Below are 20,974 nucleotides of genomic sequence, written 5' to 3' on the forward strand. Positions count from 1 at the left end.
CTCAGGATTCTGCTCCGTATTTCAAGAGAATGCTTACTAATTAGCTGGGCCTTCTGCCCCCTGGGCCTCCCTTGGGCCGACTGATTTTCAGGCCATGGATGTAAATATTTATCCCTTCTGTGAGAAGCAAGATAGGCGTTGGGTCAAGCTCCAGGCAAAGCCTTTTCCCCTGTCACCCGTGGTCCGTGTTTGTGGCCTCATCCGGGGTGCCAGCCCCCTTTCTCACTAGGGCCATTGGTCGCTTTGATCAAAAGGCTAATGGGGACCAGAGGTAAGGTGGGCTAGTGGTCAGGGTGGAGAGAATTCAGGGATGTCCCACTTGTGACTAAATCCTCTGTGGTCTGGGTCAGATGCACACCGACCAATGCCTGGGGCCGTGCTTGGGGCCAGGGGGACCGTGCTAGGGGGCCAGGGGACCATGCTGGAGGGCCGGCTGGGGCCGACTGTGGGGTGTGGGGGCTGAGAACTTGTATATCGCATACCCCAGGTCCCTCTAGCTCTACCCTTCCTGGAGAGCTAGATCACTACCTGGGGTCCCCAAGCCCTCTGGGGCTACCTCTGGGCTAGGGAGATGGCTGGAGAAGGGCGGTGATGGCCTTGGGCTCCTGCTTTCCACAGAGGCTGCTCATGTACCTGTTTTGCCTGTTGGAGCTCATGACACTGCTCATGAAACGTGTTCCAAGGCAAGGCTAGTGTGCTGAGCACGGGTCCACCCCCAGGCAAGGCCAAGATTGGAGAGGGGACTTGCTGTCCACCACCCTGAGAGCTGAGAGGAGCTGGACTGGAGCCCAGGCCCCCAGGTTCCTCACTAACTCTCACCAAAGGGGACAGCTTTGGGCCCCTCCCTGGGCAGGAGGCCAGGGGACGCCGAACAGGGGTGAGTGAGGCAGCCTATCTCCTGCAGTGCCCCGATTCGATGTGGCCCCACTCACCTGTGTCTGCGAGGATGGGCTCAGGGGGCCACGCTGCAGGGACCCTCTCTGCTCCCTGCGCGCCCTGGGACAGCTCTTTACCTTCTCTTTCGGGCCCGAGCTGGGCATCCTCGCTGCCTCCTTCATCAGCGAGCGCATGGTGAACGCCTCCTTCCAGCTGCTGAGGGGGCCACCCCACCACTGCTTCACGGGAGGCCGCGCCCTGCTGCCCCCCGGCACAGTGGCCAGGGCCACCTACTGCTCGGGTCACTTGGTGAGTGGGAGCTCGGGCTGCCAACAGGGAGAGGTTGTCCTGGGGTGTGGCTGGTGGGACCCCGTGGTGTGAAGATGTCCCCCAACCCCCTACCACGTGGCCAGATGCTACATCTTTGCCTAATATCAGATGCGCCGGGACCGTGTTCCACTGAAGCTCAGAAAAGCCAGCTGAGTTTCCCAGGGCCACCGAGCTGACAGGTGGCAGAGCCAGGTACAAACCTGGAGGATGGGAAATGAAAAGAACGAGGGCTTTGCAGCCCAACTTCTGAGTTCAGATTCCAGTTCTGCTACTTAGTACAGACGACCTTGGGCCAATAGCTCGACCAGGTCTCAGTGTCTTCAAGTGAGAAATGGTGGAGACAGCATCTGCCTCTTGGGCCATCACGAGGACTAGTGTCACCTGTCCATGCAAAGTCTGTCACAAGGCATCGCTCAACAAGCCAGAGCCGTTGACATCATTATACACGCCGCATGCTGCTGCCCCCTGGCTCCCGGGTTGGGAGGCCCAGCCTGGGCCAGGACAGATGCCACTCAGGGTCGATCTGGTCACTGGCAATGCTGTTCATTAGCTCAGGCCTAGCTAGTCCCTGGAGACCCTCTCCGTTCTCGTACATGTGGGACCCCCAAGGGGCTTTACCAGGCCCTGCAGACTGGGGACCGAAGGCCGTGTGTGTGAGGGGGGATTGGAATGTGGGCAGTGGAGGGCTGGCAGCAGGTTGTGGGCAGTGAGCGCAGCCCCAGAAGGGTGCGGGTCCCTCGCTGTCCCACAAAGATGGACCCTGGACTTGGGGAGGAGCCCTTGGAGAGGGCTCAGGGCAAGTCCATATTCGGCGCTGTGATGCCCCAGAGAGGCCCTCTCCTGCAGTGGGGAGTGGGCTGTGTGTTCCAGGCTGCTCTCTCTTCCCAGGAGGGCGACATCCTGGTGGGTGCAGACAGGCTTTACGTCCAGCCAGTGAGGAGGCAGCACCGGCAGCTGGTGCCTCACTGGGGCGGTGCCCAGCCCCACCTGATCCACAGGCTCGCCCCTATGGCCCCCATGGTCCCAGGGGTCATCCAAGGTACAGCTCTTGGGAGAGGGAGGGTGGGGCTGCCATCAAGGATACCTATGGGGGAAGGACCAGCTCTCTCTGATGCCCAGGGGCTGTGCAAAATACCCCACTCTGATGAAGCCATCTTCTTTAGGATATAGGGGAGTGCCCAGCTTATAGGACAGGGGAACAAGTAACCACCAGCTATGCCCCCAAACTGTCTGCTAGGTGGACAGGTAGACCTCCCACCTGTGAACAGCCCTTCACAGATTACAAATCATGTTCACAGGCACGTGCTATTGGAGTCTGGGACGAGCAGGGCAGTGGTGACTGATATTTCCCAGGCTCCAGATGGGAATCCAGAGGCCCAAAGATGGGGGCGGAGGGGAGCGGCCACTCCAGGCTTATGGGGGTGCCAGCAGGTGGTGTCTTGGGCTTTACTTGCCATCTTGGGGGTGACCCCGTTCTCCAGCATGTGCCCAGAGGGGCATCTGGGAGGCAGAGCAGGCACCTGGAGCTTTGGGGTGACCCGAATACATAAAAGTCACACAGTAGCCCCCTCCTGGGTCCCGTGCTGCCATCTGGCCCTTTCCCATGCCCTGAAATGCCCAGTCACTAAAAGGACCCGGGCTCTTGTGGGGGGTAAGATGCAAGTCCTTGACTTGAGAAGGCCATCCTCCGAGACCCGCAGCCTTTCCCGTGAGCTGGCCAGCTGCACTGGTTCTAAAGGTCACAACGTAGAGTGACGTGTGAGAGCTTGGGACCTCTCAACCCTCTGAGCACGTTTACTCCTGAGGAGCCTGGAGGACCAAAAGCTCCTGAATCAGCTCCTGGGCATCTGAGGGAGCCAGTGCCTGGGGCGCCGAGAGGCTGGCTCCAGGAGGGCAGGAGGGGCTCTGAGAGGAGGGCGCAGAGCAGGGCCCGCGGGGGCTACCAGGCAGGCCCGTCACCGGGCCCTCCCCATGAGGAAGATGAGGATCTGCCTGGCCCACTGACTCCCTCGACCCCATGCTGATGAGTGGCAGAGATGCGGCTCCCCACTGTGTCTCCAAGCCCAGGAGCAAGGGTGATGGAGAGGCCTGGCTGTGGGGCCATGGGGGTCGTGGGGACGACTGACCAGGTGTCCAAGGCCATATTTCACCTGCTTTCTAGAAACTTCCTTCTCAGCCCTGCCTCCCCCTTGCCAGGCCGTCCTCCTTCCCCTCGCCTCCAGAGACGGGCTGCTGGGAGCATCCTGCACCTGGAGCTGCTGGTGGCCGTGGGCCCCGACGTCTACCAGGCTCACCAGGATGACACGGAGCGCTACGTGCTCACCAACCTCAACATGGTAAGTGCTTGCCTGGGGAGTGGACTCTGGGGATGGACGGCGCTGACCGCAGGGAGTGGACTCATGGATCCACTGGGGCAGCGACTGTCCTCGAGAACCGTGACCCGCCCATCCTCAGGAGGCTCTGGTGGGATGTCAGTGGGCTGCCTTATCTGGTGTTTGAACTCGGTGGATTGAGTGTTGGTGTAAACCTGAGGCCGGGCCACGTGTGGAGCCCAGGGACCCTGGAGGGGGGCAGCGTGGTCTGCTCTTTCCTTCCTCTTCCCACTTCCTCACCTGGAGCGGAGATGGGTGAGGACCGGGAACCCCTCTCCGCTCCCTAGTGCACCCCAAAGCCTCTTTCTACTTGGGTCCCTTCGCCCAGGGGACCCTCAAGCCTGGCCTCTGCCCTGATGTCTATTCGACCCATGGGAACCTCAGCCAGCGCTGCCCGGCACCCAGCGGGGCTGCCTCACCCTGGCCTCTCCCATGGCCCTTCTTGCAGGTGCCCCATCTCTGCAGGTCTCCCCTCCACTCTGCCTCCAGGGGTAAAGATGGGGCAGGAAGCAGGACCCACGCTAACCAATATCTCCAAGACAAGGAAACAGGTGTTTCAACAACCTCACTAGACATTTAATTTGAAGGGCTGTAGGAAACCCTGTGCCCAACTGCCGGAGAATTCACTCATGAGACACACACAGGAACGACTGCAACTCTAGGCTACCAGGCAGGCCTGCACAACATCAGGGGATGGATGCCATGAGCTCAGCGTCACCAGCCACAGTGCAGCGAAGTCAGACGCGATAGGAAGAAACTCGTGCAATTCAGACACTGACGATTTTTCAAAAAGTTCTGACTTGAAGGGAATTTATGAACATTTAGGAAATTAGTCTTAGGTGATGACTGACAACTCCAGGCCCTCCCCTCTCCCCCCTGGTCCCCTGCAGGGATGGGGAGGGGGCTTGAGGAGGTGCTGGCTGTGGCAGGGCTGGCACTGCCACCGTTGTTAAGTTGGCTCTGGAGGGCGGGCAGCCCCCTTAGAATGTGGGGTACTCGGAACTACTTGGTCCCTACCTATTTTGGACAAAAGGAAAAGTTCCACCAGTCTCGAGCCCCCTCCATGTCCCCAGGGGTTCTCTGGGCCTCCCAGTCCACAGGGAGTCTGAGTCCCAGGGCTATACCCATGTGGTCCTGCCCCCTTGCAGACCTGGTCCAGGTCCAGAACAAGCCTGCTTAGCTTTTCTGCCTGCAGGCCCAGAGGTGACAAATATTCCCTCTAAGTTACTTGAAAGCTATTGTTTTCAAGCTTTGAGGGGCTCCTCATTTTTAATATGCCGAAATTCAGTAATCTAGCCATGCTCCCTCTGGTCATTTGATCTGTTTTATGAGGACTGAGGATGGTGAGGGGGCAGAGAGATGCAAGACTGGCTCCGGCCCAGATGGTGTCGATTGTGTTAATGGCCATCGTCAGCACTGGACAGCCGCGTTGTTCCTAAGTCTGCCAACAGCCACGGAAGGCTTTATCTCCCTTTTACAAATGAGGAAACTAACTTAGGAAACAAACTAATCCGAGCTTAGTGAACAGGATCCTAAGTGTGCAGGTAGGAAGTGGCGGAGCCTGGATCAGACACGGGTCAGCTGGGGGCAGTGATAAGCTGTGTTTGCTCTCTCGGGCGCCATGTCCCATTAGAGGACAAACTGGTGCAAACAACCACAGAACAAGTCTACCATGACGGGCATCTTGACAGATGTACTGAGAGGGCCAGGAGCCTGGCGGGGGGCCTTCTCACTGGGGTGCACAGGAAAGGGCTCATGGAGGAGGGGGAGCCCCTAGTGCCTCCCCATGGAGGTGGGTCGGTTAAACAAGCAGAGGTGGAGAGAAATGTGTTACAGGCGGATCAATGGAGATGAGAAAGGACAGGGTGAATCCAGTCCGAGGAAGCAATGTTTGAATGGAATCTTCTAGAGTAATGACAATTACCCACATGTTTCAGGGTTTCTTTTCTTTGTGGTGGTTGGCCTTCCTGAGCCATGAGCAGTGGGAGGACCAGAAGCAGATCTGGCTCTCTCTATGGCTGGCTCTCAGCCCAAGGACTAGCATTTTGGGGGCCCCCCTCCACGCTGATGGAGCATCCTCTCCAGGCCCCCCTGTGGCGGGCCCTGGAAGTCAGAAGCTGCTGGAAGCTGGCCACACCCACCCATATGTGTCACTTCTCCCACTTGCCCTCCTTCCACAGGGGTCAGAACTGCTGAGGGACCCATCCCTGGGGGCTCAGTTCCGAGTGCACCTGGTGAAGATGGTCATCCTGACGCGGCCCGAGGTAGGCGCCGAGCTGGAAGCCCAGAGTACTGGAGAGCCTATTCCTGTACTCTTTAACCTCTTCTTGCGGATGACCACAGAGCAGCGGGGGTGATGGCAGGGCTTCCAGCCAGCCAGACCCCAACCCAGATCCCTGCTCTGCCCCGGCACTCAGCACTGCTGAGCCTCAGTCTCCTCATCCGGAATATGGAACAGTAGTAGGATTGTTAGGAGGATTGTCTGAGATGCCAGCAGTAGTCAGACCCCCGCTTGGTGTGGATCCCATAAACACCAGCTCTATTACTGCCCCCTCCCTCCAGGATGCTCCAGATATCACAGCCAACATCACCTCGTCACTGCGGAGCGTCTGTGAGTGGAGCAGGACGGTCAACCCCCAGGACGACACGGATCCCAGGCATGCCGACCTGGTTCTCTACATCACCAGGTAGCCAAGCTCCCTGAGGGTGTGCCAGGCTGCCTGGGAACTGCTCCTGCTCTCTGCAAGGTGTCATGGCAGCGGGTAGGCCCCTCAGCACCGCCAGGGTATCTGTTCTCTCTTCCCGAGGTTTGACCTGGAGTTGCCTGATGGCAACCGGCAGGTGCGGGGGGTCACCCAGCTGGGGGGTGCCTGCTCCTCCTCTTGGAGCTGCCTCATCACTGAGGATACCGGCTTCGACCTGGGGGTCACCATCGCCCATGAGATTGGGCACAGGTATGTGGCCTCCCTAGCTGTTCCCTAGCTCAGGCCAAGGAGCTGACCTCGGTCCCCAGGAGGGAAGGTCACAGCTGGCAGTGGACCCTGGGAGAGTCTGGAAGGAACCTGTGTCCGTGACCCCAATGCACTAGGGAGGGTGGGGGGCAAGGGCTAGGAAATCTGATACTTCTTGATAACCAAATAATTAAAAAGAACTTTTTTACCCCCAAAAAACAAGCAAAACAAACTCAGCAATTAGAAAATAAGTTTTGCAGGAAATTCAGGTAAAGAAAAAGCAGGCTGTAAAAATTCTCCCAAGCCCACCACTTAGAGACAACATCTGTTCACATTTTGTATTTAATTTTAGTCTTTTCTTGACACACACACAAATTTTTTACTTGCAAAATTGGGATTATACGGTATTTTAGTTTGTTACCTGCTTTTTTATGTAACAATATATCCCAAGCGTTTCTCTCAGGTCTTTTGCAATATATGTACTTTTTGTATGCACTATAATGTATTTAATTAATCCCTTATTGTTGGATATTTAGGTTATTTCCAAAGTTTTCCTGTTATGAATGTTACACATTCTGTAGGCAAATCTTTGCTCCTATTACCATTTACCTAAAGTGGTGAGTTTCTTTTAGTTATGAAAGTAACACCCACCTGCTGTAAAATTAAAATAGTACAGCGACTCCTAAAGTAAGAACTGAGACTGTCTTCCTGGCCCGCAGCCCCCACTCCTTCCCCTTGCTCTGAGCGCTGCGGTGGAATTCACGGCCGCCCCCTGTCTCCGCTGGGGGCCAGGCTCCGCCAACAAGGCTGGAGCTCCTTACCCCACATCTGCCCACTCCAGCTCCACTTTTCCTCCAGCTCTGGGCCTCCACTTGATCTCTGCGCCACCCCCATCACAATTCCTCTGTTTTGTTCGGAGGGAAAAAAACAAGGCATTGAAAACGATGGCCAAAGGTCCGCACATTTTCTCGGACTTTTTATTTAACCATCCTGTACATGCAGTCGATGACTTCAAACATTGAGCCAGGCCCCAGACCAAGAAAGTGATGGTCGGCGACCCCCAAAGGGCCCTCGAGCCCCATCCTCCCCAGACATATAACACCATGGATTAGCTTGGCCGGCACATTTGTAAAGTCTTGATATTTATTAGCCAAAAGCGGCGGGAGCCACCTGGCCTGCCCAACGTTCCCTCGGGTGGGAAACTGAGGCAGGGCGGCCATTCGACTCTCTCCACCCAGCGGGTTAGCTGGTGGCGGGGCCAGGGCGCGATCCGGTCCGAAAGGTCGCCACGCGCTGGGGCCCGAGGGCGGCCAGGCCCAGAGCGGGGACCCCGGCCGCCGCGCTCAGCGCCGCCCCTGCCCCTCCGCGCAGCTTCGGCCTGGAGCACGACGGCGCGCCCGGCAGCGACTGCGGGCCCAGCGGCCACGTGATGGCGGCCGACGGCGCCGCACCCGCCCGCGGGGGCCTCGCGTGGTCCGCCTGCAGTCGCAGGCAGCTGCTGCATCTGCTCAGGTAGCCGCATCCCTCAGCCCCACCCGCTGCCCGTCTCCACCCCGCCCGCCCCTCCCTAAGTCCCCATCGCCACCTCCCGCGCACCCCTACTTCCCGTCCTCCGACCCACCCCTCCATCCCATCCCTCCGGAGCCCCTCCTCCGTCTGCACCCCCCCATCACCCCTCCACCTGCTTAGTCACCACCTCCACTCCGCGCCGGCGGGGCTTGACACATGCTAGCCCAGGGTCGGCTCTTGGTCGGGGGCAATGGCTGAGAACGCCCATCCCTGCTCGTGCGAGCCCACCCCTCCAAACGTTTTCAACTCCTGCGCCCACTCTTTCATTCCGCCCCCACCCGGTGTTCCCCCGGGGCCTGAGCCGGGGCCTTGTCGCAGCGCAGGACGGGCGCGCTGCGTGTGGGACCCACCGGGGCTGCAGCCCCGGTCCTCGGGGCACCCTCCCGAGGGGCACCCCGGCCTCTACTATGGTGCTGACGAACAGTGCCGCGTCACCTTCGGCCCCACAGCGGTCGCCTGCACCTTCACCAGGGAGCACCTCGTGAGTCTGCCCTCAGTGGGGCACATGGCACGTCGCTGTACCCCATCTCTGTACCTGGGGCTCCCTCTGCCAGGCCCAATGATTCCCCTGCCCAGATCATGGCCCACTGTGCGCTGGGAGCACCCACTCTCAGTCACCTCTCAAAATTCTCAATTTTTGAACAAATGTGAATGGATCCCACATTTTCATTTTGACTGGGCCCCACAAATTTTGTAGAGCCAACCCTGGCATGGCCCAGGAGCCTGTGGACATTGATCCTAAAAGGCAATTACCAAGGGCTTCCAACCCAATGCAGTGACCTCCAAGCTGAACCCACAGCGGAGGTATGAGCTGGCAGGGGAGGGGGGGCGGTGAGGGGAGCAGGCACCCCAAAGACGGACTTCCTCTCAGGGCTGCACAGGACTTTGATGGGCCCCTTGCGCTACACAAAATATTCAGAATTGTGTCTTAGTATTTTTATAAAATATGAACAGTTTTGTGTACATTGTTATGAATACAAATAATATTACATATTACAACTTTTTTTGACCCAAAAGTATAGTTTTTTCTTCTGATTTTAAAGGAAATTAAAACATTTTTGTGGGTCCCTAAAAGGATTGTGGGCCTTGGTGACTGTCCCAGTTCCCAATAGAGAAGTTGGCCATGCCCACCCTCCCTGGCCACCAGTGCCCACAGAGCAGCATAGTGGCTGTGCCAGTGTGTCCTGTGGTCTGGGAGGGACAATTAAGGCTGGACACTGACCCGACAGGCCCTAGTGGCCCCTAAGTTGGCGGCCAATCTCCCTTCTTAGGACATGTGCCAGGCTCTCTCCTGCCACACAGACCCCCTGGACCAAAGCAGCTGCAGCCGCCTCCTCATTCCTCTCCTGGATGGGACAGAGTGTGGCGTGGAGAAGGTCAGAGAAGGGGCTTGTGTGTGTGTGCGCGTGTGCATGTGTGTGTGTGTGTGTGTGTGTGTGCACTCGCACGTGCTCGTATGGGGCACCTGCAGCCTGCAGCCTTCATTCCTGGGGCGGGAGGCAGGAAAACATCAGTCAGCCAGGGCAGAGGGCCTGGAGCTGTCCTTGGTCACCTGATCAGGAGGCCTCACCTGCACCCAGTGGCTCGTCGCGCCCCTCCACAGGCCCCGGAGACAGGGCAGTTGTTCCAGGTTCACAGGATAACAGTAACCATCCAGGGGCTTGCTCAGGACTCTGCCGAGGCGGGTGGGGATCCGGAGCCCAGTCCTGGCCTCCACGCTGTTCTAGAGACAGCAGCGTTCGCCGAACACCTGCTCCCAGGCGGGGTGCTGGGTCTCACTTCCTCCTCCCCAGGCCTAGAGACAGGGACTGTGTTGTCACCGGCCTCACAGAGAAGGCAGAGGTTTTGTTTTTTTTTTTTTTAAAGTTTGGCACCTGGGCTAACAACTGTTGCAAAATTTTTTTTTTCTGCTTTATCTCCCCAACCCCCCCCGTACACAGTTGTATATCTTAGTTGCACGTCCTTCTAGTTGTGGGATGTGGGACGCCGCCTCAACATGGCCTGACGAGTGGTGCCATGTCCGCGCCCAGGATCCGAACCCTGGGCTGCCGCAGGGGAGCGCGCGAACCTAACCACTCGGCCACGGAGCCGGCCCCAAGGCAGAGGTTTTGAGTGACAGAGTGGCCCAGCTCCCTTACCCACTCCTTCTCTTTGCCTGCACAGTCACGCGTCTTCCGGCTCCCTCCAGCCCTCAGCGCCCCTCCCTGCCCCTCTGCCAGGCGTGGCCAGACCCTTCCTCTGTCCTACAGGCTGGTGGTCTGCCCTCTTCTGTTTAGCACTGGTTTCCCGAGCAGGATGGGGGGGCGCATGCATGCATTCATATGTGTGTGCAGGTGCCCTGTGTGTGTGGGGTGCCTGTGGGTGTGGGTACCCTGGGTGTGTGGGGTGCTTGTGTGTGTGTGGGTACCCTGTGTGTGGGGGGTGCCTATGGATGTGGGTACCCTGGGTGTGTGGGGTGCCCTGTGTGTGTGGGGTACCTGTGGGTGTGGGTACCCTGGGTGTGTGGGGTGCTTGTGTGTGTGTGGTTACCCTGAGTGTGTGGGGTGCCTATGGGTATGGGTACCCTGGGTGTTGTGGGGTGCTTGTGTGTGTGTGGGTACCCTGTGTGGGGGGGGTGCCTGTGGGTGTGGGGTGCCTGCGGGTGTGGGGTGCCCTGTGTGTGTGGGGTGCCTGTGGGTGTGGGGTGCCCTGTGTGTGTGGAGTGCCTGTGTGTGTGGGGTGCCCTGTGTGTATGCAGTGCCTGTAGGTATGAGGTGCCTGTGGTTGTGGGGGATGCCCTGTGGGTGTAGGATGCCTATGTGTGTGGGGGATGCCCTGTGGGTTGGGGTACCTGTGGGTGTGGGGTATCCTGTGTGTGTGGGGTGCCTGTGTGTGTGAGAGGTGCCCTGTATGTGGGGGGGTGCCCATGGGTGCAGGGTGCCTGTGGCTGTGGGGTGCCGGTGGTTTTGGGGTGCGTGTGGGTGTGGGGTGCCTTGGGTGTGAGGTGCGCATGGGTGTGGTGTGCCCGTGAGTGTGGGTCCTCGTGAGTGTGGGGTGCTCGTGGGTGTGGGGTGCCCCTGGGTGTGGGTTACCCCTGGGTGTTGGGTGCCTGTGGGTGTGAGGTACCCGTGGGTGTAGGGTCCTATGATTGTAGGAGTTTTGCTGTCCTTCCCTCGCAGTGGTGCTCCAAGGGTCACTGCCGCTCGCTGGCAGAGCTGAGTCCTGTGGGGGCCGTGCACGGGCACTGGTCTGGCTGGGGTCTCCCCAGCCCTTGCTCCCGCTCCTGTGGAGGAGGTGTAGTCACCAGGAGGCGGCAGTGTAACAACCCCAGGTACGGCACGGAGCAAGCCCCATTCTCCCCATCAGGGAGGGTGGCTGACCCCACATTCCCTGGTTGGGCGGCAGTGGGTCATCTCCCACCCCTTGTGTCTCGTGGGCTTTTCAGACCTGCCTTTGGTGGGCGTGCCTGCGTCGGTGCTGACCTCCAGGCGGAGATGTGCAACACTCAGGTAGGCCTGCTTCTCAGGCAGGGGCAGGGCGAGAGGGGCAGGTCGGCGGCCCTGAGGGAGCTGAAGAACCAGGCGACTGCGACTATGCCTCACACCAGGGCACTTGTGAGAGTGACGGGGGTGCTACTGACACCTACGCTGGGACCACAGTGCGTGCGCCAGGGCGGTCCTCCTGCTGACAGCAGTGACCCTGAAGTGTTCCACTTCCCCCGCTGTATGACACTGCCCCCCACCCGGGGGTGCCTGAGTGGGGAAGCCAGGCTGCACATCTCTGCATGAGAACCCCCTCCCTCCCTCCTTCCCCAGCATAAGGTCCTCTCCTGCAAACCATGAGAGGGGGCTTTTAGTTATAAATTCAGGTGAAATTCACATAGCATAAAATCAGCCATTTTAAAGTGTGCGATTCAGTGGCATTTAGGATATTCACAATATTGTGTAACCACCACCTCTGTCTAGTTCCAAAACATTTCCATCACCCCAAAGGAAAACCCCGGAGCCATTAAGCATTGCTCCCACTCCCCCCCCGACCCAGCCTTGGGCAACCACAAGTGTACTTTCTGTCTCGATGGATTTGCCTATTCTGGGCATTTCAGATAAGTGGAATCATGCAATATGTGGCCTTTTGCATCTGGCTTCTTTCGCTCAGCATCGCGTTTTTGAGGCTCAGCACAGACGCGTTGTAGCATGTGTCGGTGCTCCATTTCTTCTTATGGCTGAGTGACGTTCCCTCGTATGGATGGACCACATGTTGTTCAACTGTCGTCCACTGGCAGACATTTGGGTGGTTTCTGCCTTTTGGTTCTTGTGACCAGAGTTGCTATGAGCCCGTGTGTAGGTGGACTTGTTTGGGTGCTGCTTCCGTTCTCTTGGGTGTATACCTAGAAGTGGACCTGCCGGACCACATGGTAATTCTGTATTTAACTCTTTGAGGAACCTCCAGACCATTTCCCACAGCAGCTGAACCCTTTCGCACTCCCACCAGCGGTGGGTGAGGGTCCCAGCTCCTCCGCATCATCTCTCACACTTATTGTCCGTGTTTTTGACCATGGCCGTCATAGTGGAAACGGCAGACTGATTCCTTTGATGTTGAGTTAAAACCTGCATGTGCTGAGACCTTCCCTCCCCTCCTTCTCCGGGCAGACCCCCCGAGAGTCCTCCCCTGGGGGACCAGGGCTCACAGGGTGCAGGGTAGGGGGCAGGCCTGCATGGAGGCAGCCACGGTCCCTGTCCCTGCTTAGCAGGTCCGCTCCAATCCTTTCCTCTCGGACTGCAGTGCAAAGAGACTCTTGGCTGCTACGACCTTTCTCACGACCCACCCCTGGAGGCACATGCCCAGGGAATACACGTCATCTGTCTTGTTGGCTGAAGTCCGGGCCTCTGGCTCCACGAGCAGTGCTCTTTGCCCTGTTTTCCTCTTCATTGCTGGGTGGTCAGCCCTGCCCACTTCCTTACAAGTTCTCCTAGAATTCTCCCACCAGCAGAGAGAGGCTCCTGACACCCCCACTTCACAGAACAGGGGACTAAGATGCGGTCAGGAGCTGGGCTCAAGCCCACGTCTTAACGCTCACACTGCAGGGTGCCTGGCTGTTTCCTGGTCACAAGGGCCCCTCAAGCCGGGCCCCCTGTCCCGGGGTCTCCTGCCCCAGGCCCCCACTCCAGGGTCCTCCCGTGCCTGTCCTCTGCCCCCTCCTGGCCAGGCCTGCGAGAAGACCCAGCTGGAGTTCATGTCAGAGCAGTGCGCTGAGACCAACGGGAAGCCGCTGTCCCTTTCCCCGGGCAGCACGTCCTTCTACCGCTGGGACGCCGCTGCACGGTACAGCCAAGGTGGGGCCTGGAGTGTGGAGGGCAGCCAGGCCCTGGAGACCTCGGGTGGGAAGAGTTGACGGGGGCCAGCTCACTGCCTCTCCGACCCTGTGGGGAGCAGGGCTCAGGTGTGGGCTCTGCGTCAGGCAGACAAGGGATCACTTCCTGGCTTAGCCACACGTAGCAGGTCTGAGTCTTGGTTTTCCCGTCTGTGACAGGGAGATAAGAGCAGTGTCTCCTGCTCAGGTTGTTGGGAGGATTCAGTGCGATGATGCAGGGGAAGCACCGAGTGTGCTCCTTGGTCATAGTTCAGTGGCATTTATTAGATCAAGACATGATGACCACTCAGGAGGCAGGACAGGTGGCAATAGAAACTCTGGCCCCAAATGCAGAGAGGGAAGCTAGATGGCACTGGTGGGGTGAGGGGCCACTTGGATCACATTCACAGGGTCACCGCCCTCCATACATCCTGCCACCCTTGCATCAGGCTCCCTTGTCCCTCTGCCTTCCCAGGGGATGCTCTGTGCAGTCACATGTGCCGGGCTGTTGGCGAGAGCTTCATTGTGAGGCGTGGGGACAGTTTCCTGGATGGGACCCGATGTGTGCCAAGCGGCTGGCAGGAGGATGGGACCCTGAGCCTGTGCGTGTCGGGCCACTGCAGGGTAGGTGTGTGTGGGCAGTGGAGGTGCCCTCTCATCCACTGTGGCCCTGAGGCCTGTCCCATCAGAAGCCAAGATGCAAAGGGGCCTCCTGGGGGGTCTTTGGGTGCTGGCACCCATGAAGCTGCAGCAGAGTCTGCCCAGGGTGATGCCAGGACACAGGGCCGACCTTGAAGTCAGCTGGGAGTGAAGAGCTGTGCTGTGACCTTGGGCAAGTCATTGAAGCTTGTTTCCTGCGTAGATGTCAGATGCTGCAGAAATGCCCCGGGTCTGCTCTGTGACTCTCAGAGCCTCAGAGCTGTGGGTGTCAGTCGGCCAGCACCCTCCAGTGGCACCTGCACGGGTCTCACCTGCCATTCCCCTTTGCACAGACGTTCGGCTGTGATGGCAGGATGGACTCCCAGCAGGTGCGAGACGTGTGCCAGGTGTGTGGAGGGGACAACAGCACGTGCAGCCGACAGAGTGGCTCCTTCACGGCCGGGAGAGCCAGAGGTAGGGGCCTCCCTTGGGATGGAGGGCCAGGCTCCCTCAGCCTTCAAGGCACTCGGCAGCCCAGAGCCATGCTGCGGGCTGCCCAGGCCAGCAAGGCCTTGTGCTCGCTCGCTCCCGGGCCCTCGGAGTGGGCCTCAGCCTCCATCCTCCACTTTGCAGCCTCTCCACACAGGCTCAGATTCTGGTGCCGAGGCTACCTTGGATGGTGGGGCAGCGCTCACAGTTGCTCACTGTAGCTGTGATGCAAAGTGTTCTGGTCTCTCCTGTTCTGCTTCAGGAATCCTCAGGAGGGAGGTTGTACTGGGAAAATCTTTTACTTTGATCTAATTATGAAAGAGGTCAAGTAATTTGCAAAGTTGGTGCTTAGCGGGTCAGTTGAGGAGTTGAGTCCCACCTCCCTCTGGTGGGCCCCACGCTGTGCTGAGAACCTTGGGTCTGGTCCCTTCCCCTGGCTAGCGTGGCGCCCTCAAGATGACCCTCCAGCCTGGCATTGATTGCCCCCTGTGACAGTGGAGTCACTGCTGCCTGAGGCAGCCCCATTGTACTGTGGGCTTTAGGTGTTGAGGCCCTGTTTTCTGTACAGCTGAAATCTGCTCCCTCTGACTGGGACGTAGGTGACCTGAGACCGCCCCCCTCCTCTGCTTCCTCTAGAGTACGTCACCTTCCTGACAGTTACCCCCAACCTGACCAGTATATACGTCGCCAATCAGAGGCCTCTCTTCACGCACTTGGGTGAGTTGGCCAGAGGACACCCACCTGGAGGTAGCCAAGCCGCGAAGGTTGAGGACACAGCCCCCAAGATGCCCCCACCTCTGACACCAGCTGCGAGTTCAGGAGTTTCCAAAACCACCGTTGGTTAAACAGTGATTCACGAGGAGGCCTGGGAACTCTGAGAGCTGTTCCTCTCCCCGTCACAGCTCATTACAGGGGAAGGAAGCAGGATCAAACCAGCCCGAGAAGAGATGCCTAGGGCAGAGTTGGGGAGGGTCCTGCGTCCAGCACCGAAATGTGGCAATACGAAGGGAGCGTTGCCAATCAGGGAGCTCATGTGGGTCCAGGGTCTGGTTTTTGCTGGGGCTTCGATATGTAGGCGTGATGGATGGATGGGCGGATTGATCGCTCATGTGGATGCCCTCAGTCTCAGGTTGACTGATGCCCCATGACCCAAAGCCCACACCCTAAATCACACCCTAAATTCCCAGTGTGGCCAGCCCCCACCCTAAACAAAGACACTCCTATCAGCTGTGACACAGGTTCCCCCCTGGAAGCCTGAAGCCGAGGGCAAAGGCCAGGCCTGTCTTTGGGCAAGGCCAACTTCTTTACTACAGTGCCACAGTGGGTCTTTATTTCCAGGGGGCATCCACACCTGACCTTTGAGTCTGACGTGGGGGGCTTCCCTGGGGTCTGCGAGCCCCCGAAGCTGCCTGTAGCGCTGATGTGAGTGCTCTTGGTGAGGGCAGCAGGTCCATAGCACTCACCAGGTTCCAGGAGGAGGTGCTGAGCCACCCCCATGGGGAAGGCTTCTGTAGTCAGATGTCTGTGTGCATCTTGGAGGGTGCGCCTTGCTCGCTGCAGAGCCCGCCCGACCGAGACAGCAGGAGGACCTGCTCCCCAGGGAGGCCTGGGGACCCCGGGGAGGGGAGTCGTGGATGTGGTGGTAGAGATTACATCCCGCTGGCTAGTTGTCGCCTCCACCCTGTCCCTTAAACCAAGACCTCTTCTGTACAAGGGGGTGGCACCCGCCCTCTGAGGGTGCGAGGGGTGGCGCCCCGCTGTGCTGACGGGCCTTGCTCCCCCCACAGCAGTGAGGATCCGAGGGCGCTACGTCGTGGCCGGGAATTCGAGCATCTCTCCCAGCACCACCTACCCCTCCCTCCTGGAGGACAGCCGTGTCGAGTACAAAGTGACCCTCACTGAGGACCGGCTGCCCCGCCGGGAGGAGATCCGCATCCGGGGACCCACCCAGGAAGACATGGAGATCCAGGTGACCAGGAAGGCCTGGAGGAGCCAGCAGGGACTCCTCCTGGTGTTCATCAGTGCACGTGTTCAGATACTTATCCGCTCTGCAGTCATGGGGGCATTGCTGAGGAACCTGTGTGTGGAGCCCACAGGGGTCCCTGGAGTTCTGAGAGTGGGTGAGAGGGAGAACCCTGGGCAGGGGTCAGGGGGCTTCCCCAGGAAAGGGGCGATGGGGCTGGGGTCTGAAATGAACTAGTGCTGCCAGGCCAAGCAGGGAGGGACGCATCTTGAGGGAACAGTGCACACACAGGAGGGGTGATGAAGAGAGATAAGGAAGGAGACTCCCCGACCAAGACAGACCTTGAAGGACCTTGCTGGTAATGTGAGGAGTTCTGGGTTCCTCCTGGGGCCCCAGGGGCCTGCTGAGGGGCTCCGGGCAGAGTGGATTTGGGATGGGGCCTATGTCAGGCCTGGCCGAAGGAGCGTGTGGGGTGTGAGACAGTGGAGGAGGCTGGTTGGGCTGACCCCCAGATTGGAGACCCACCATGGAGGCGTCCCTCCAGGGGCAGTGGTGGTCCAGGAGCTGGAGGCAGGGTGATGCCGGGATCCAGAGCCCGGGCTAGGCACTCAGGTGGACTGGAGTTCGAGTCCTGGCTCTGGTGGAACCTGGGCAAGGGACTTAACCTTTCAGAGCCTCAGTTTCCCCATCTGCAAAACGGGACTAAGTATAGCTAATCATAAAGTTACTGTGGAGATTCATTATTTTACAAGTCATGTATGTTAAGCACTTGGCAGAGTGTGTGGTGCCCCGTACATGTGCCATGAAAGGTGGCCACTGCTCCAAAAACCGAGTGCATGCTGGCTTGGATCTCGGAAGCCCCCAGAGGATTGGGGATACCCCATCCTAATGGTGGGAAAGTTTGGGGACAAAGGGACGAGCACCATGAGGCCAAACCTGGAACTTGAATGTTCCCTGCCGGTTGTGGCCCTCCTCCTGCAAGGATGCTATATTGCCCATGTTCTCATGCTGACTCTGCCACTGATGGCTGTGCGTGCGTCCCCTCCCGTGCCTCAGTCTCTGCGTCTGTAGGATGGGGACGGGATGGCACTCCTCCTCCTAGGGCTCTGGGCAGGTTTCAGGAGTTGAGGCGTGTGCTGTGCGGTATTGGCAGCAGTCCCGGGCAGAGAGGAAGCCCTGAGTGGATGTTGGCTCTCAGTGTGTCTTTGGGGTGGAGGTAAACGGGAGCACAGGTAGCCATTGTCGAGCGCGTCCTCCGAGCTGTGAGCCCGTCGACCTGTGTCCCCATCTGTGCTTTGCTGATAGAGGCGCTTAGAGGGGTGGATGGAAATTAGTATCGGTTGAAACAGCCCTTGGGAACCTTTGGGAGGGGCCCCAGTCTCGGCAGCCCCTGACTGTGGTCCGTCAGCCCCACCCTCTGCCGCTGCAGCTGGGGGAGACAGCAGGGGCTCCCCCAGAAGGCCAGGCCAGGCCAGAGCGAGCCCCCTGTGAGCGGTGCACCTCTTCCCAGACTCCCCATGTGGCCCAGTTCACCCACGTCCCCACTCCCGGGAGCACTGTTCCCAAATGCTGGCTGCTGAGCAGCTCTGTCGGCATCCTTTGCGGTGTGTATAAAATACAGATTCCTGGGTCCTCTCAGAGCCACTGAATCAGGACCTGCCCTGGTAGGGAGGGGACTCGAGAATCCCCATTTTAGCAGAGGACTGCGATGGGCAGCTAGATGTGGTGTCATGGGGGCAGGTGCTGGGTGCCACTTACCCTGGGACCTCAGGGGCCTCCTCCTGGGGCTGGCCTTGGGCACAGGACCCAGTGACCCTCCTGAAGGGCGAACAGGCCCAGGCTGCCCTGCAAACACCCTTCCTTAACTTCCATGATCTCGGGGTCCAGCCCAGGCCGCCAGTCCCTTCTGATCCAGCCCCTTCCTGCTGACCCCTCATGCCTCATCTCTTGCTCCAGAAGCACAGGCTTTGCTGGTCTCGCTCCCAGGCCCTTGCCTGGGCTCCCTCTGCTGGAGCGCCCCTTCTCTCACCTCTGCCCTTGCCTCCAGGAGCCCCTCCCTGACCTGCCCCACCCCTGGTCAGTTCAGGGGTGCTTCTCTGCTCTCGTAATGCCCTGTGCAGATTGCCATCCCTGCACTTATCTGCCACTACCACCCCACCCTACCCCACCCACTGTGAGCTCCTGGAGGCTGGGACAGTGTCCCGTTGGATGTGCTGTCCCCAGGGTCGGTATCGCTGATTGCTTGCTGAGCGAAAGAATTTAGAAATGGAGGAATGAAAAGCTGAAGGCTTCCCGGGGGAGGTGGCTGTGACAGTGACCGGAGCCCACTGTCTGTGTCCTACAGGTTTACAGGCGCTACGGCGAGGAGTATGGCGAACTCACCCGCCCAGACATCACCTTCACCTACTTCCAGCCTAAGCAGCGGCAGGCCTGGACATGGGCCGCCGTGCGGGGGGCCTGCTCGGTGAGCTGTGGGGCAGGTGAGGTCCCAGGCAGGGCCCGCCCGAGGCAGGGCTTGCCTCCTGCACGGAGGTGGTCTAGCCTCCCTCTTTCCTCCCAGGGCTGCGCTGGGTGACCTACGGCTGTCTGGACCAGGCCAGGAACGAGTGGGTGGAGCCTGCCCAGTGCGGAGGGAGCCGGCAGCCAGCGGCATGGCAGGAGTCCTGTGCCCCCAAGCCCTGCCCCCCATAGTGAGTGCCATCTATGGCTCCCAGGGGGGGTCAACAGTAGCTGCCGGGCTCTCACCCTAGTTCATGGGGGCCACATAGCATGGGCTGGGCGAGGCAGCTTCTGGGCATTCTCTCGTTGACTCCTGGAAACTGCCCTGTGAGGTGGGTTTTGTCAGTGTCCCCATTTAGCAGGTAAAGACACTGAGACTCGGGCAGACATGGGTGACAGTGGCAGCCTGGTGTGACCCACACCCGCTGCGCCTTGTCCACAGGCTGACTTGCCCTCTCTGAGCTCAGTGGGTCACTGCCAAGGGGACGTGATTGCCCTGCCCAGGAGCTTGTGGGGAGACTCAGGGAGGCAGCAATGGAAAGCACCTGGGCCTCGCCAGCCCCTGGCCCAGGTGGTTGGCAGGAGTGTAACGTTAGGGACAAGGCTGTCCTTGTTGGGTTCAGGGCTGGGGCATCCACTTACCAGCACTTTTGTACAGGTGTCCTCAAGCTCACGTGCAGCCTGGGGACACCTGGAGAGCTGGAGGGCTGGGCTGGCTGTACCTGCACAGTGTCTAGGTACCTGAAGGGACACCGGCCTAGCCCAACCCAGGGAATCCAGTCGCCTGGACGATCTGCCTGCTTTCCACCCTGTTCCCCCAGGCCAGCCAGGGCACCAGGCCAGGGGCCCAATGCTCTGTTCCTTTCCTCCTCAGCTGGGCAGCTGGAGACTTTGGCCCCTGCAGCGCCTCCTGTGGGGGAGGTCTGCGGGAGCGGGCAGTGCGCTGCGTGGAGGCCCAGGGTGGCCTCCTGAGGACATTGCCCCTGGCCCAGTGCAGAGCGCTGGCCCCGCAGCCAGAGCTGGTGGAAACTTGTAACTCCCAGCCCTGCCCTCCCAGGTGAGCACAGGGAGGGTGCGGTGGGCGGGGCGGGACCCATCCCGGGCCAGATCCGGGCAGAGTCTCCCTGGCAGGGCTTGTCCCTGCACTGAACCCTGCCACTGCTGAGTGTCCCTTCTTGCCAAGGCCTCTGGCTTGGCCCTACCATCCTGAGTGACAGGCAGCAGTGGCCCAGCATTATGAATGTCACTATCCAGAGACCCTGGACTGGCCATTTCCCTCTTTGAACTTCAGGGTCCCTGTTCATGCAGAGGCTGAGGACCAAGTGAACCCAGGAATATAAAGCAATAATGTCACTTTATCATTACTGATGTTATTTCCACGGTGCCTCTCATCCCCTTAGCATCTGAGCTGACAAGCCACCTATCATTCTGACTTGCCACTCACTGGCTGGGGGACCAGGAAAAGTCCCCTCCTTCTCTGGGCCCAGTTTTGTGATCTGTCCAGTGGGGAGGGGGTTGGCCTAGGTCCCTGGTGGCCTGCGTGTGGCTCCAGGCTCCTTTTCCCCTCTCGTGTTCGTGGCAGAGGTGGGAATCACCACTCTTTCCCACTGCTGCCTGATCCTGCCTCAGAATCCTTCTGAACACCTCACTCCAGGCAGTCACTGCCTCTCAGGGTTGACACACGCATGAAACCCATTTGCCACCACTGACCTGGGTGGTCTGATTGCACCTGGCACCTGTTTCTCAGCACCTGCTAGGTTGTGCAGAATGATGTCGTTATCTGGTTGAAGGCTCACCTCTGCCTCTGGAGAACAGGGGTCGGGCTGTGTCACTACACCCCGGGTGTCACGGGGCGTGCTGGCAGCACTCCACCCAGAGCTTCAGGGAAAGGCCCCTGGGTTTTGCTTCTTTTGGGGACCCTCTTTGGGCTCTTGGATATTGGGGAGCAGGTCTGCTG

The 20,974-nt window shown here is 59.2% G+C and overlaps 1 protein-coding gene across 2 annotated transcripts in view; it reads left to right on the top strand.

Annotated features, from left to right (window-relative positions):
• Positions 1-20,974, top strand: part of ADAMTS13 (ADAM metallopeptidase with thrombospondin type 1 motif 13) — a 31,772-nt gene that overhangs the window by 874 nt on the left and 9,924 nt on the right. For both annotated transcript variants that reach the window (XM_023629261.2, XM_070252040.1), the window contains exons 3-21: positions 905-1,185; positions 2,095-2,245; positions 3,403-3,542; positions 5,759-5,842; positions 6,141-6,265; positions 6,386-6,532; positions 7,901-8,041; positions 8,417-8,579; positions 9,370-9,474; positions 11,257-11,408; positions 11,523-11,586; positions 13,284-13,410; positions 13,903-14,051; positions 14,420-14,540; positions 15,192-15,272; positions 16,343-16,524; positions 18,863-18,998; positions 19,079-19,208; positions 19,892-20,074. In XM_023629261.2, coding sequence (XP_023485029.2) covers positions 905-1,185; positions 2,095-2,245; positions 3,403-3,542; positions 5,759-5,842; positions 6,141-6,265; positions 6,386-6,532; positions 7,901-8,041; positions 8,417-8,579; positions 9,370-9,474; positions 11,257-11,408; positions 11,523-11,586; positions 13,284-13,410; positions 13,903-14,051; positions 14,420-14,540; positions 15,192-15,272; positions 16,343-16,524; positions 18,863-18,998; positions 19,079-19,208; positions 19,892-20,074 — 2,662 coding nt within the window. The remainder of the gene's footprint in view (positions 1-904; positions 1,186-2,094; positions 2,246-3,402; positions 3,543-5,758; positions 5,843-6,140; positions 6,266-6,385; positions 6,533-7,900; positions 8,042-8,416; positions 8,580-9,369; positions 9,475-11,256; positions 11,409-11,522; positions 11,587-13,283; positions 13,411-13,902; positions 14,052-14,419; positions 14,541-15,191; positions 15,273-16,342; positions 16,525-18,862; positions 18,999-19,078; positions 19,209-19,891; positions 20,075-20,974) is intronic.

Source organism: Equus caballus, chromosome 25 (genome assembly GCF_041296265.1).
Source record: "Equus caballus isolate H_3958 breed thoroughbred chromosome 25, TB-T2T, whole genome shotgun sequence".
Taxonomy (NCBI): domain Eukaryota; kingdom Metazoa; phylum Chordata; class Mammalia; order Perissodactyla; family Equidae; genus Equus; species Equus caballus.